This window comes from Vigna unguiculata, chromosome 8 (genome assembly GCF_037176805.1).
Source record: "Vigna unguiculata cultivar grain cowpea cultivar isolate G323 ecotype 2 chromosome 8, ASM3717680v1, whole genome shotgun sequence".
In the NCBI taxonomy this organism is placed as follows: Eukaryota; Viridiplantae; Streptophyta; class Magnoliopsida; order Fabales; family Fabaceae; genus Vigna; species Vigna unguiculata.
In genome coordinates this window covers 37,454,089-37,466,889 of record NC_140799.1, presented here as the reverse complement: position 1 = coordinate 37,466,889, position 12,801 = coordinate 37,454,089, and the positions used below count along the sequence as shown (strand labels likewise).

Here is a 12,801-nt window from a genome sequence, read left to right as displayed (position 1 = left end):
TTATTTGAGTGAAAATTAGATGCAATTTCTGAAGTATCATATTTTCCAACATGCACGGACAAAGGATCATAGTATACAATTATTTAAAAAATTAAAAATTTAAACTATTTAGAAACTGAAAGTTGAAGCAATTATTCTAAGAAAATAAACTAAAAACCTTGTTGCTTTATTTTCTCTTCATTCAAGGAACAAGGGTTCATTGTACATTTAAGCATCTTGCTGTGTTTCCGTACTCGGCTAAATTGGCTTAAGAAAGAAACATGAGTAAATAAAAAGAAGGTAAAAAGGCCCAATTCCTAAAAAGAAAAAGAAAAAAAGTCGATAAAAAGTGACTAAAACTTACAAAAACTGAAACAAATGCTGGGGCATTGAAGCGAAAAAGGAAAAATAATAACAATTAAGGAAATAGTGAAAAGGAAATAAGAGTATGTGGGTCAAGATTGAGAGATGATTCGTGTATAGAAGAACTCATTCCAAGTGTCAGGTAATCCCGGTAAACACCAATGGATGCAATCTGCATAATTAGTAGGATCAGCTTGCTGTTCCGGAGTTAGCATTTTTCCTTGGCGTATGGTGTAAACAGAAGTGTGTGCATCTTTTCTCAGCTCTGATAAAGTAGTGATGTTAATGAAGTACACCGGCACCTTCATTGATTCTGTCACATTGTTCGCAATTGCAAAAAGTCTACGATCTGTTCCCACATCCAATGGCGTTGACATGTTCACCACAGGACTGGTTTCTTTTGCACATTTTATTCCATCTGGGTTGTTCCAATTCTCAGGCCTACATAACCACATGCTTATTAAATGTAAATTTTATTGTACCTTCATGTCTTTATCTATACTTCTATGTTACGTCTACATCACTGTTTCATATTATAAAATCAATGCATGCTGATTCTTCTAATTTAAATATGAAAAAGTATAATAAAACTAAAACGTGGTGATTAAAATTACTTGATGTGCAGAGGGGACGTGCTGCTGAAGAAAACTTTGGTTCGATTTGGGTCAATGTTCTCATCTACCCATTTGGACCATGTTTTGAGGACTCTCTCATACGCTATTGGCCGAGGAACTTCATCGTACTCTGTGGACCCTTCATCGAATGATCCTCGTCTGTTGCATCACACAAGAATTCACTTCCTTCAAAATTACGAAACCTTAAAGAAATGGGAAAAAAAAAATGATCGTTTGTGCTTACAGGACTTTCATAGAGAAAGTGTTCATCCACCAAATGTAGGTGTTGAAGATCAAGAAATCTGCATCTTTCCAATTCACTCCATGCTTTTCGATGGACTCAGGCATGATTATACGGTTCAATATGCTGTGCATGTTTGGATCGTCTGAATTTGACTCTACAAGGAACGGTGCCCAATAGAATTCCACAGTGGTAACATGCTCTGGCTCCTACACAAACATAACCAACCACCTAGTAAGTAAGTACTACTCTGCAAGAGTGCATTCTAAGCCATGTTAATTGAATATTCCCGACAAAATTTGTGCTTTCTTAACTACCAAGAGATAGCCACAATCTCCCAAAACAAGAACTTTCACACAAACGCCAACACAAGTAGGTAGCTTCCAACTTAAAAAACTTCACATTAGGCCATCACGCACAAAATGATTCTATTTTCAGCTTTGCACCGACTCTAGCTCATAAGGGTAAAGTCTAATTAATGAAGAAAAAATAGCACTTGTGCAGTCTAATAATATAATATATCTAATGGTATCTGATGATCTTTTTAGGGAGATTTACCTCAGAAATTCAACATGAAACCGTGTCAAACTCATTTAAAAAATGTCACCATTTCTAATATAAAATTTAAAAACAATGAGTTTATGCCTTTTTATAATTCAGTTTTCTTTTCTTTTCTGACCACGAGACTTACACTTAAATTTTCTAAAAATATGCAATTATGATTTCTGATTATGAAAGGGGGCTGGTATTGGGATAAATTTGAATCTAATATCTAACTGTCTATTTTGAACTTCCTCATTGGAAAACTAACTTCAGACATAAAAATTCACACGCAAACATGTTTGTAGGAGTTTTTCTTGAAGTTCATTATAAAACGCCATGTTTATTTAGAGGAGTTTTACTACAAGTTCATTAATTGAAATTTAACCTTTTTAAGTTCTTTTTTTATCTTTTACGTAATGCTAAATTTATTTATTTTTTCCCTTATTATTCTCACTAGGAGTTGATGAAGAAACTCATCTTTCATTCCCAAGTCTCACTTCAACAAGAGAAAAAGGAGAAACTGAATTACGAACCTGGATTTTGAAGATGGCAAGAGAACCAGTCTTGTACCATGTCTTGTTATGTGAAGGAACCGCAGAATTGACCATACAAACCATTGATTCCCACTGGTTCCTATTCAGTGAATCTCCAACAAACATAAGCCTCTTCCCTCTGATCTTCTCAAACAAAAGCTTCGGTTTGAACCTTCATAAAAACGCAACCAATATAAGAACACCACCAAAAGAAAAAAACACAAAAACTCAGAACATTGAGGAACGAAAAACAAGAACACAAAAAAAAAAATCATACTTTGGCAGAGAACAATCTCTTGGCTTCCATTTCCAGTTCTGATACAAAGAATCAGGTCGTCCATTCTTCATGCACGTAACTTGCGACGTGAGAAACTCACACTGTTCTTCTTTATACAAAGGGTGTGTCACGTTATCCAAAACCCACTCCCCAGTGTACAAGTCACAATCTTCCGGAGGCAACTCAACTTTCTCTTCTTCTTCTTCTTCTTCCTCTTCTTCTTCTTCCACTTCTTCCTCTTCCTCCGCACGTGGCAGTTCAATCTTCTTCTCTTTCTCCACAACACTTTTCAAATCATCAGAATCTTCATCCTCTCCGCCACTCTTCTCTAGTTGCGCCCTCGAACTCTTGGAAACCGTCACCGTGACAGTGTCTTGAACAACACCACTCTCTTCCACGTCCTTGGTTCCCCCTTGAACAGAATCAACCTCTTTCCCTACTCCTTCCTGTGTTTCACGCGCTTTGTGGCTCGAAAATGGGAACTCGGCAATGGACTTAACGTCCTCGTTGTACATGAAGAGACCAAAGAGGAATATGGAAAACACGACCACGAAAATAGAGAGGTTGTTGTTCTTGCGACCCTTCATTGCCCCCATTTCCGAGGTGAATAGAGGAGTTTTCCTTCGAAGAGGCTGCATGGGGGAAGAGAGAAGAAAGAAGTGATATCAGAAAAAGAGTGACAATAACAATAATCTCTGAGCAAAGAAGATGCAGAGAGAGGTAGAAATATAGGCACGAGAGGAAGGAGAGACATTGAAATTGTAGTATTAGGTTGGGTTTGTTCGTTTAATTAAGGTTTGGTGAAATGGTGTTGTCTTTCAAGAATATAGAAGAGGCTATTGGTGGAGGAAAGTTGTCTTTCTCAATTCTCAAGCTAGGATCTATCTATATAGTTTTTTGAGGGAAAATTATCTTTTGAGAATTTGGATTCTCTCTTAAGTTTTTTTGTGTTGTTTCTATACTTTGCCTTCATAATATACTGATTACTTTTGATGTTTTAAAATATATTAAAAAGATATTTAAAATATCAACACAGTGTATTTTTAAGGCTCAATAGAAGACAGTACCAGAAAAACAAGTAGAGAATCTGAACTTGTTTTTTGATGAGTTATGTTTGTTGTAATCAAGAGATTGTGATCCTAAATATATATGATATTAATTTTACACATCTAAGATATTTAACACCACTATTACTTTAAAATTTTAAGACAATGTGAATATGGACCTTTATTCTTATTATATAGTGTTTAAATTTATCTATTTTATCCGATGTGAAACTTTTGACTCACTTTGATTATTCCAACATTTTTTTTTCTTATAAATATGTGTATGAAAAATTAAAACTTTGCTTTTATTTTATTGTTGTTATGATTTTGGTTGAGTTTGAAGATGGCTGTTCTTGTGTTTAGGAGAATACGTGATCTCAAAGGGAGCTTGAAAGTTGGTAGCAATCACAGTCAGTGGCACAGGGTGGTGGTTTTTGGAGTTTTGGTGGACACAATGTTGCTGTCTTTCGGTTTTCACTCTTCAGATTTTAAGGTAACTTTAATTGATGGTGAGAGAGTTGTGTTGTGCTGTTTTGTGTTCAGTTTCCAACGATAGAGTGTAGATTCAACAAATCTATACAAGTCAACTTATTTAAAATACCAAAACATATATGTTAAGTTACCATATAAAATGAATCGAGTGAGTTTGATTTTTTCTTATAATAATTTGGAGAAATAAGATTAATTTAATGAGTGCAAGAAAAATGATAAAGATTGTGAGTTTAATGACATTTACCGATGAAAAATAATACAAATTGAACAGGAGAAATATATAATATATCCGTGGAAATAATGACAGAGAGAAACATTAATTATTAAATGTTGAATGAGTTATTGTGAAATATATATATATATATATATATATATATATATATATATATATATATATATATATATATATATATGTATCACGTCTTAAAAGGTACTAATATTAAATAAGAAATTTAGACATTGATTTGGATAATTTAATATTATGACATAGCAGTCATGTGCCACAATCCAAACATGTGAGAAATAAAAAGGTACACTTTTCAACTTAGACTTGCATTAGACCAAACTAAAAGGTGAGATAGAACATACAAACATACAAATAAAGAGGCTTAATAATACAATTAAGAGGAGAATGAATTGGTGAAAAAAAAAATTCTATTACCTGATATACTTCTAAGAATACTTTTTCAATCACTTAATCAAGAAGATAGAAAAAAAAAATAGAAGAAAAGGAACATTAAAAGGTTTTGACTAAATTTTTTTTTATTTTTTTTTTCAATTTTATTCCATTATTTGGAACATTAAATTTCGGTTTGGCAAAGCAAAATATTAAATAAATAAACACACTTTGAATAGAATTTTGGTCCATTTTGGATTTAGAATTCATTGTATAGGTGTCAATTGGTTTGTTGAAAAAGAGATATTTTTAAATTAAATTATGAAGCATTTAATTTCTTTTATTTTATTTAACGCTACGTGTAATAATTTACAAAACAATTTTACAGTAAATTATAATATAATCTTTATACATCGTAAAGACAAAATACTTTATAACTTAACATAGAAACGAAATATAATTTTTTATAATAATTTAAACACGAAAAACATATTTAATCTTCAACAAAATATACAAAAGAAAAATTCCAATCTACAAAATACAAAGAAAAAAAAATTAAATTATGTTAAATATGTAGAAACACTTTAAAACTTAATTATAAATAATTAAAATATAATAAATGTATTGAATATTCTTAACCATCTAGATTTGTGAACTTTCTATTACTTACCTTACCTAATCTTCCGATAATTTAATGAAGATTGACCCAATCTTTGCCTCCAATTTTCTCATGCAAGAAAGATCTTGCATCCTTTCACAAGTAGCTCTTAATAAATACTATTTTATTTAGATTAATGTGTTCTTCTTGGTTTCAATTCCGTGTCGAATTTATTCTTCTGCTAACATCAATAATAACGGTACAACAGTTTTGTCAAAATTTGTTACGAATGACTTATTCAAGCTTTTGAGTTTTTTTTTTTTTTTATTTTTTATTTCTTGGACAATTCTATACTTGTGTTTCTCACCATAATTTTAAACAAAAACATATAAAATAAAAGAGAGGAAAAATTGAATGTAGTTGAAGAGTTAGTAAAAAATGTGAAAACCACACCTTCTTATCAACTATATTATACGTGTTTTTTTTCTTTTTTGCAGTTTATATCAATTGATTATCTATCAACACTTGTTAGTATATATATTTAATATCAATCTTTATTACCTGAACTATTAAAGCAAAACTTTAATATATATATATATATATATATATATATATATATATATATATATATATATATATATATATATATATATATGTAAAGTAATTTAAAACCAGTGTTTTATCGCAGATAAAAGTTGTCCTCTACTTACAATTGGAAGTGTAAACCATGTTCTTTGGGGTTATTTATTTTGATGGGTCCAATGTATATAAAGTTTGCAATATTAATAATATGATTTGACTTGACGCTAAAATTGATTAAAACAATATATGAATATAAAAAAAAATTGCAGAGAAGAAATAAGACTCTGATTAAGGATGTCAATGGAATGGATAGCAGCTATTTTATATTTTCTTTGTTGGATAAGTATCTGTTTCGTATTTGTTTTTATATCCATGTGGATACTCACATTTTTTTTAATATTTACGGTGTCCACGAATATTTATAAAAATAAAAAGTAAAATATTTAACGACATATTTTAATCGTATTTTCAAATAAAATACAATATATAACATTCAAAATTTTCAAACAAAGTCCAAATAATTTATTTAAATAATGTTGAATGACACTTTACAAATAAATGATTTTAAAAAAAAAACTAGTTAATAAAAAATAACTCATTCAACATCAATGTATTAATATTTTAATCATTTTTTTAATTTAAATTAGTGAGTATGGGTATATACGGGTATTGATACTATGATGATATTTGTATCCGCTCCGTTAACATGCAGGTATAAAAAATAACCGTACCCGTTATCCGAGAGTATTAATTTACAATATTCATTTCTTATTTGTTGCAAATTTTATTTATAAATACCTACGAATACAAATTTTTTTGACATCCCTAACTCTAACATAATTGGAATTTAGAATCTATTTGCTATTAAGAACATTTTATAAAATATAAAAACAAAATTGATATATATATATATATATATATATATATATATATTAAATTAAAGACAAATAAAAAATATATATTTAACCTTAAAAAAATAAATAATAGTGATGAATGTAAAAGAAGACATATCTAATTATTTCTCATCTCCTATTTTCTGCTAATTTTATTTGAAGACGTAATTAGACTAGAGTGTTCCTTTTTCCCCTATTAAATTGGTACGGTGATGATTAACTTAGTGGGAAGCTTCGCAAAAGAAATATATATACATCATATTTGAAAGATAAACTTCCAAAAGCATCAAAGCCAGACATCTTATTAACTTTGAGATGTATACATCATATTAGCTAAACGGCAACATCACTGTGTCAAACCAAACTAAAACCATTAACGACCCCTGCATAAATATGTGGAATATCAACACCTAATTCTAACTAACATCTCTAAATTATTACAAAAACAAATTAATGTGGTCCAAACTCCAAGGATGAATCATGTTTCATGCTCACCACCATTTCTTTTTCCTTTCTTTTTAGGCTTTCATACTATTCTGTTATTGAACAAGGCCCTTCCAACAATTAGATTCGGCCTTTTCTTTTCTCACCCATTTCTTTCTACACCTCCATACATTTCTATTCCGAAATATATAATTTGAAATATATTTTTTATATTCTAAATTATATATTTGGAAATATAATATATTTTTGAATTTTGTAGTTCGGAATATATATTTTTTATTTTAAATTGTATATTTTGAAATCAAAATAAAAAATATATATTTTAAGTTATACATTTTAAAATAAAATAAAAAATGTATTTTAATATATAAAATTTATATTTGAGCTTCAGAATACAAAAATTTATGAAAATGTAGAACAAAAATTATGGAGGTGCATAAAGAAACTGACCTATTTTCAACCGAAATATATTAAGGCACACTGAAAATGGAAGACTTTAGTGTTTGATTCTTAATCGAAGCATATTTTTCTTATATTAGTTTTGGTTCATGTGACAAAAAAGAATTATTTAAATGCAAAAAGAATAGGAGTGTGCTTTGAACAGTGGAATACAAAAATGGAAGACTACGTGTGTACGAAGTAGACAACATAATGAATGAGCAACGCTTAAACAATAGAAGGAGAAGGTGTGAACAATGGTGGAAAGTGCGACCTTGAGAACCTGCAATGAAGACTAAAATGTGTCATTATGTGCTTTCTCATCGTGAACAAATATTAAATAGACCAAAACAAATGCGAGAAAGTGTGGAAAACAAAAAGCAACAAAAAATATTCGTGATGAACAAAAATGAAAATGGAAAGGAAAACAAAATATTTCGATGCATAAATTTTACATTGATGTAATATTGAGGCAAGAAAGTAACTTTTCTAAAAATTTAAAGATAGACATTTGTAAAATTAAAATTTATAGTTATGCAAATATTTTAAAAAATACCACATTTTCGTTATACCTTTCGGTGAAGCCTTTGCTATATCGATATAGGTTTGAGAAAACTTCGTTTTGTTGCTTTTGAAACCAAAATCTATTAGAAGAAATTAAATCATCATTTTACTCTAGTGTATAAATAAACTGATAAATCAAAAATCTGGATAGACTAGTGTAGTGCCATGAAGCCTATTCTATAAATAAAAAATTATAGAATAACTTTACTATAATTATTTTAAAATTTTATATTTAAGATGAGTTTAGTCAGTCAAATGTATAAACAAGATAATCCGAGAAAGTTGAAATCAAATAAAAAGAATGTTTTTATTAAAAATATTGATTATTTAAAAAATAATAATTTAAGTTATACTTTTAAGAGTAAAAATACAAGTATATTTAATGTTCTTTTATCGTTACTTTTAACCTAATATAACAAAATCTAGTTTTTCTTCTTCTTCTTGATAGATAGATGGATGTATTTTTTTAACCTAATAGTTCACTGAAAGATATAATTGAAAGTATGGTAATGGCAGAATTGGACCCCAGTTCTTAGAGTAACTGACACACACTGAATTATAGATCGAAAGCTAAAGTAAAAAAAAGAAAAAAAAAGTTAGCCACAGAGTTCTCTAACTTCAAAATCAATCCAATAAATAAATGAAGCATATACATCTCATTATTGTAGTCCTCACATGTTTCCCTTTCACCCATCTAAAACTGGACCAACATCACTCACATCACAAATTAATGAATCTCACAAAAACAACACCAAATAACAACAACAACAACTTCATCTTCATCTTCTAAGCAACACGATACCTATCCAATGGATCTTTAAAAAGAACGAGTTGGTGGTACACCCTCCAAGCGTAGTCCTCAAAATCGAAAGAGTTGAACACCCTCTCTTCGCCTTCATCACCACACTCATTTTCTTCTTCAACCTCTTCCTTTTTCTCACTGTCAATGCTTTCCTTCGGAAGAAGTGGCGCCACTCTGCTTTCTGTGGGAAGAGTTATCAGCAGTGACATTGTTATGCAGCGTGAACCTTTTTCTTCTTCAACTGTCGCCGCTGGTCTCCCTCTAACTTTCTTCAACTTCCCATTGCTCCACACCTACACAGTAATATTGGCATCCATAAAGTCACTTAGTGGTTAAATAGAAAAAAGAAGAAGAAAAAGGTTTCTCGAGGTGTGAGGGATTTTGCCTCGTACTCTTTTTCAGAGCTGAATTGGTGATTTTTCAACTTTAGGGCACATCCCTATGAAAAATGAAGAAAAGAACACAACCCGACATAGGGACATTGCTAACCACTGCATTATGAGCTGCTTCGGTATAAAGAAGGGGACCCAACCAACATAAATTTATCTGCTGCCTCAAAATCAGGATTTCTACGACAACATGTACCACGCAAAACAATAATGCTTATTTCATTTTATATAATCGTCATAAAAATATTTTTATTGTACTTTACTGTTTTGACTTTATATATATAAAAATCATAATTTGTTGTACTTAAACAAGTATGTTAATTAAATTAGGTAATAACTAAACCTTTAAAAAAGGGAAAATTGTCAGATAATTAAAATGCAGCCTCATTAGCTGGAATAACATAGTCCAAATATTCAGCTAATGTTTTTTCAAACTTCAAATTATGGAAGTTTCAAGATCAAACTATGCATGCACTGGAGGGACAGTAGAGTAATTACAACTCACACTTTAAACTATAGCCAACATGATTATGTGACAAACTCACAAAGTAGGAGAAATAAAAAATAAATAAAATATTTTAAAAGAAAAAAGATAACACAGCATAATTAACAAATATCCAAACCATAAAGCAAATAACATTAACAAGCCACAAAAACATTTATTAACTAATTAAAAACATAACCTAAAAAATAATTAATTTACCTGCGCAATATCACCAACAGTGACCAAAATCGACTCCACGTGCGGCAGCACAGAAACCCATCCCGAATCCGACAGCATCGAGTACTTCTGATTCCTAATCTGGTACTGTAGCCCGATTATAAACGGGTAAAACCCACCCGATTTGTTTCCTGCCACAGACTCCGAAATCCATAGAAGAGAACGTAAGCGGGTCGGGTCATCCCCCGTCGGATTCTCGCACCCCAAGGCATGAGTTAACTCATCAACGATCTTCAGCCCCAGGCTCTCCAGTGCGCGTGCGAACTCGCGCAGAGAGGCTAGAGCGAGCTCGGTCGACTCAGTCAAGCACGCTGAGTCGAAGCGGAATGACTCAACGAGCCCGTCGTCGTCGTCTTCATCGCCGCGGCCGTAGCCGAGAGGCCAGCTTTCGGGGATGAGAGACTCCTTCTGGTCCCGAGGAAGGTCGAACAGCGCGAGCGCTTCCGACTCGGCCGCGTTGGCGAGTTCGGGGGGGACTGAGTGATCAGTGAGTTGCGCGTAACCGAGTTGCGAGACGCCGGAGAAGATTTCTTTTAGGGAGGAGAGGGAGGGGGGACATGAGGCGGCGGAGGAGGAAGAGGAGGAGCGGCGCGTGGGGAAGGAGAGCGTGGGCGGGAGGCGGTGGAGGAGGCGCGAGATCGCGTCGGCGGCGTCAGAGGAGGACAGGAGATTGTCGTGGTGCGCCGCTGGTGTTGGCGGCGGAGCTGAGGTGGCGCCTCCATAGAGGTTCGGTAGGAGTTGGTGTTGATGCTCTTGAGTTGAAGACGCCATTACGTGAGACAATAATAATAATAATACGGTGAGAAAATGTTTGGAACTGTGTTGTTGCTCTTATATGTTGATGGAAAGGAGCGTGTGAATATGGGAAACAAAGAACGATTCACACGTGTGATGGAGCAGTCTATTTTCTTTTTTCCACGACTCTGATAAGGTTTTATTGCTAACATAATGATTATTCGTTCTCGTGCTTCCAAATGAGACAATTTAGTTAACAATGTCTTAGTTGGCAGTCATTGAAACAAATGGGAATTGGGTTGGAATATTTTTAAACGCATTTATGACCTAATGTATATCTTATGGAAATTGCCAACTACATTAAGAGAAACATTCACATTTGAGGACATTTTAATTTGACATTACATTATTGATTATGTTAACAGTATCTCTCTTCCGCAGCCGCAGCTGTGTTTTACTTTTTATTATAAAAAATAATGAATTGTGTCTCTCAAATTGAACTTGAGTGAATAATGATAATTGTGAATACTGATTCGAAAATGATACTAAAGAATTTAACGTTTGTGACTTATATAAACTTATATATCATATTAATAATATTTTATCCTCTTCAAGGTATTTTATTATTAGAGGTTAAACTATTTTGGGACAGAGTTCAAGTAAACTAAATCACATTCAAATGTTTGAATTTATATTACACTTTTTCTTAAATAAAAAAAGTTATATTTTGATTAGTGATTATAGATTTTGACTTAACAGTGAGAGTTCAATCCTAAAAGTTGATATCAGATTCTCGTTACGAATTTGATTCTCCATAAACAATTGTTAAAAAAAAATTATGTTACACTCCTATTGACAATTTTATTCTCTGCACTTTAAGTTTACAATAAATTAGTTAAGGTGATGTTTATAAACATAGAGCTGTTTGTAACAACAATATTGTATCATGTTTTAAAAGTAATATGTTTGGTGTGTCTACCGGTCAATGTTAAATGAACAAAAGACAAGTAACAGTGACATAGAATATCTTGAATGAAGAGATGAGTCTAACCCCAAACCCACCACCTTCATTGTTTTTATCTGTGACAGATTTTGCACTAAAAAAATGGTAGCTTTAGAAGTTATGCAGGTTTAGGGTTATGGGTGGTGATAGTTAGTGGCAGCCTTGTGTGTTTTGTTTTGCGAGGAAAGATGCACCTCTCATGGCAGCAAAGGACATGCACAGGTAAAAGCTGGATAAAGCTCTGACCTCCATGTTTGTTTATTCATCTTTTTATTTCATTTTTTTACATCAAAACTTATTTTTAATGCTAACAAATTAACAAAATTAAGAACAAATAGTTTAATACACTTATAGTGAAATCAACTTTTCAAAAATGGAAATGTAGAAGAAATTCAAACGTAATGTTTAAAAACTAACATGCGATTGTTGGAAAGAAATTTTTTAAAATTTCAAGATAGAATAGGTTAAATATCTTGTCCATTGAAAATAAAATGTTAGATTTAATTAGTTATAATTTAGTTATTAAAATCTAGTAGAAGCTTTTTATGCGGATATAAAATAACATTTTTCAAAATATATAAAGAACATATATCTAAGAATTGTCGTAGATCTTTACTTGGTGATATGGTTCAAGTCAATACCAAGACTCTTGTGTGGATTGGGAATAAAGTCAAGCCAGTAAAAGACAAGTCTAACATGTTAGAAAAAATAGTGTGAGGAATTTTGAGCATGTTAACCATAATGGAATCGTTACTTAGTCATAAAACTCCAAAAACAAGGTTTAAACAAATATTGCTATTGATATTTTTATCAACCCTCTGCAATTGCCAACATTCTTATAAAAATCTAAAATAAGTTACTCTAAATATATATAGTGAGACTTTTACTTTTTTTTCATTAAATTAAATAGAACCTACTCAAGATATTT

The 12,801-nt window shown here is 31.6% G+C and overlaps 2 protein-coding genes across 2 annotated transcripts; both read right to left on the bottom strand.

Annotated features, from left to right (window-relative positions):
* Nucleotides 1–145: 145 nt before the first annotated feature.
* On the bottom strand, nt 146–3,400 carry LOC114193090 (xylan O-acetyltransferase 1-like). Its single transcript, XM_028082788.2, has 5 exons — nt 2,551–3,400; nt 2,274–2,445; nt 1,201–1,406; nt 957–1,115; nt 146–783 (listed from the first exon to the last, which is right to left on the bottom strand). Exons 1-5 carry the CDS (start codon nt 3,186–3,188, stop codon nt 435–437), a joined length of 1,524 nt encoding a protein of 507 aa, XP_027938589.2. The 5' UTR covers nt 3,189–3,400; the 3' UTR covers nt 146–434.
* Nucleotides 3,401–8,831: 5,431 nt separating this feature from the next.
* On the bottom strand, nt 8,832–10,945 carry LOC114195695 (2-oxoglutarate (2OG) and Fe(II)-dependent oxygenase superfamily protein). The gene is made up of 2 exons (XM_028086245.1): nt 10,118–10,945; nt 8,832–9,318 (listed from the first exon to the last, which is right to left on the bottom strand). The coding sequence occupies exons 1-2, from the start codon at nt 10,904–10,906 to the stop codon at nt 9,010–9,012; spliced, it is 1,098 nt and encodes a 365-aa protein (XP_027942046.1). The 5' UTR covers nt 10,907–10,945; the 3' UTR covers nt 8,832–9,009.
* Nucleotides 10,946–12,801: the final 1,856 nt, after the last annotated feature.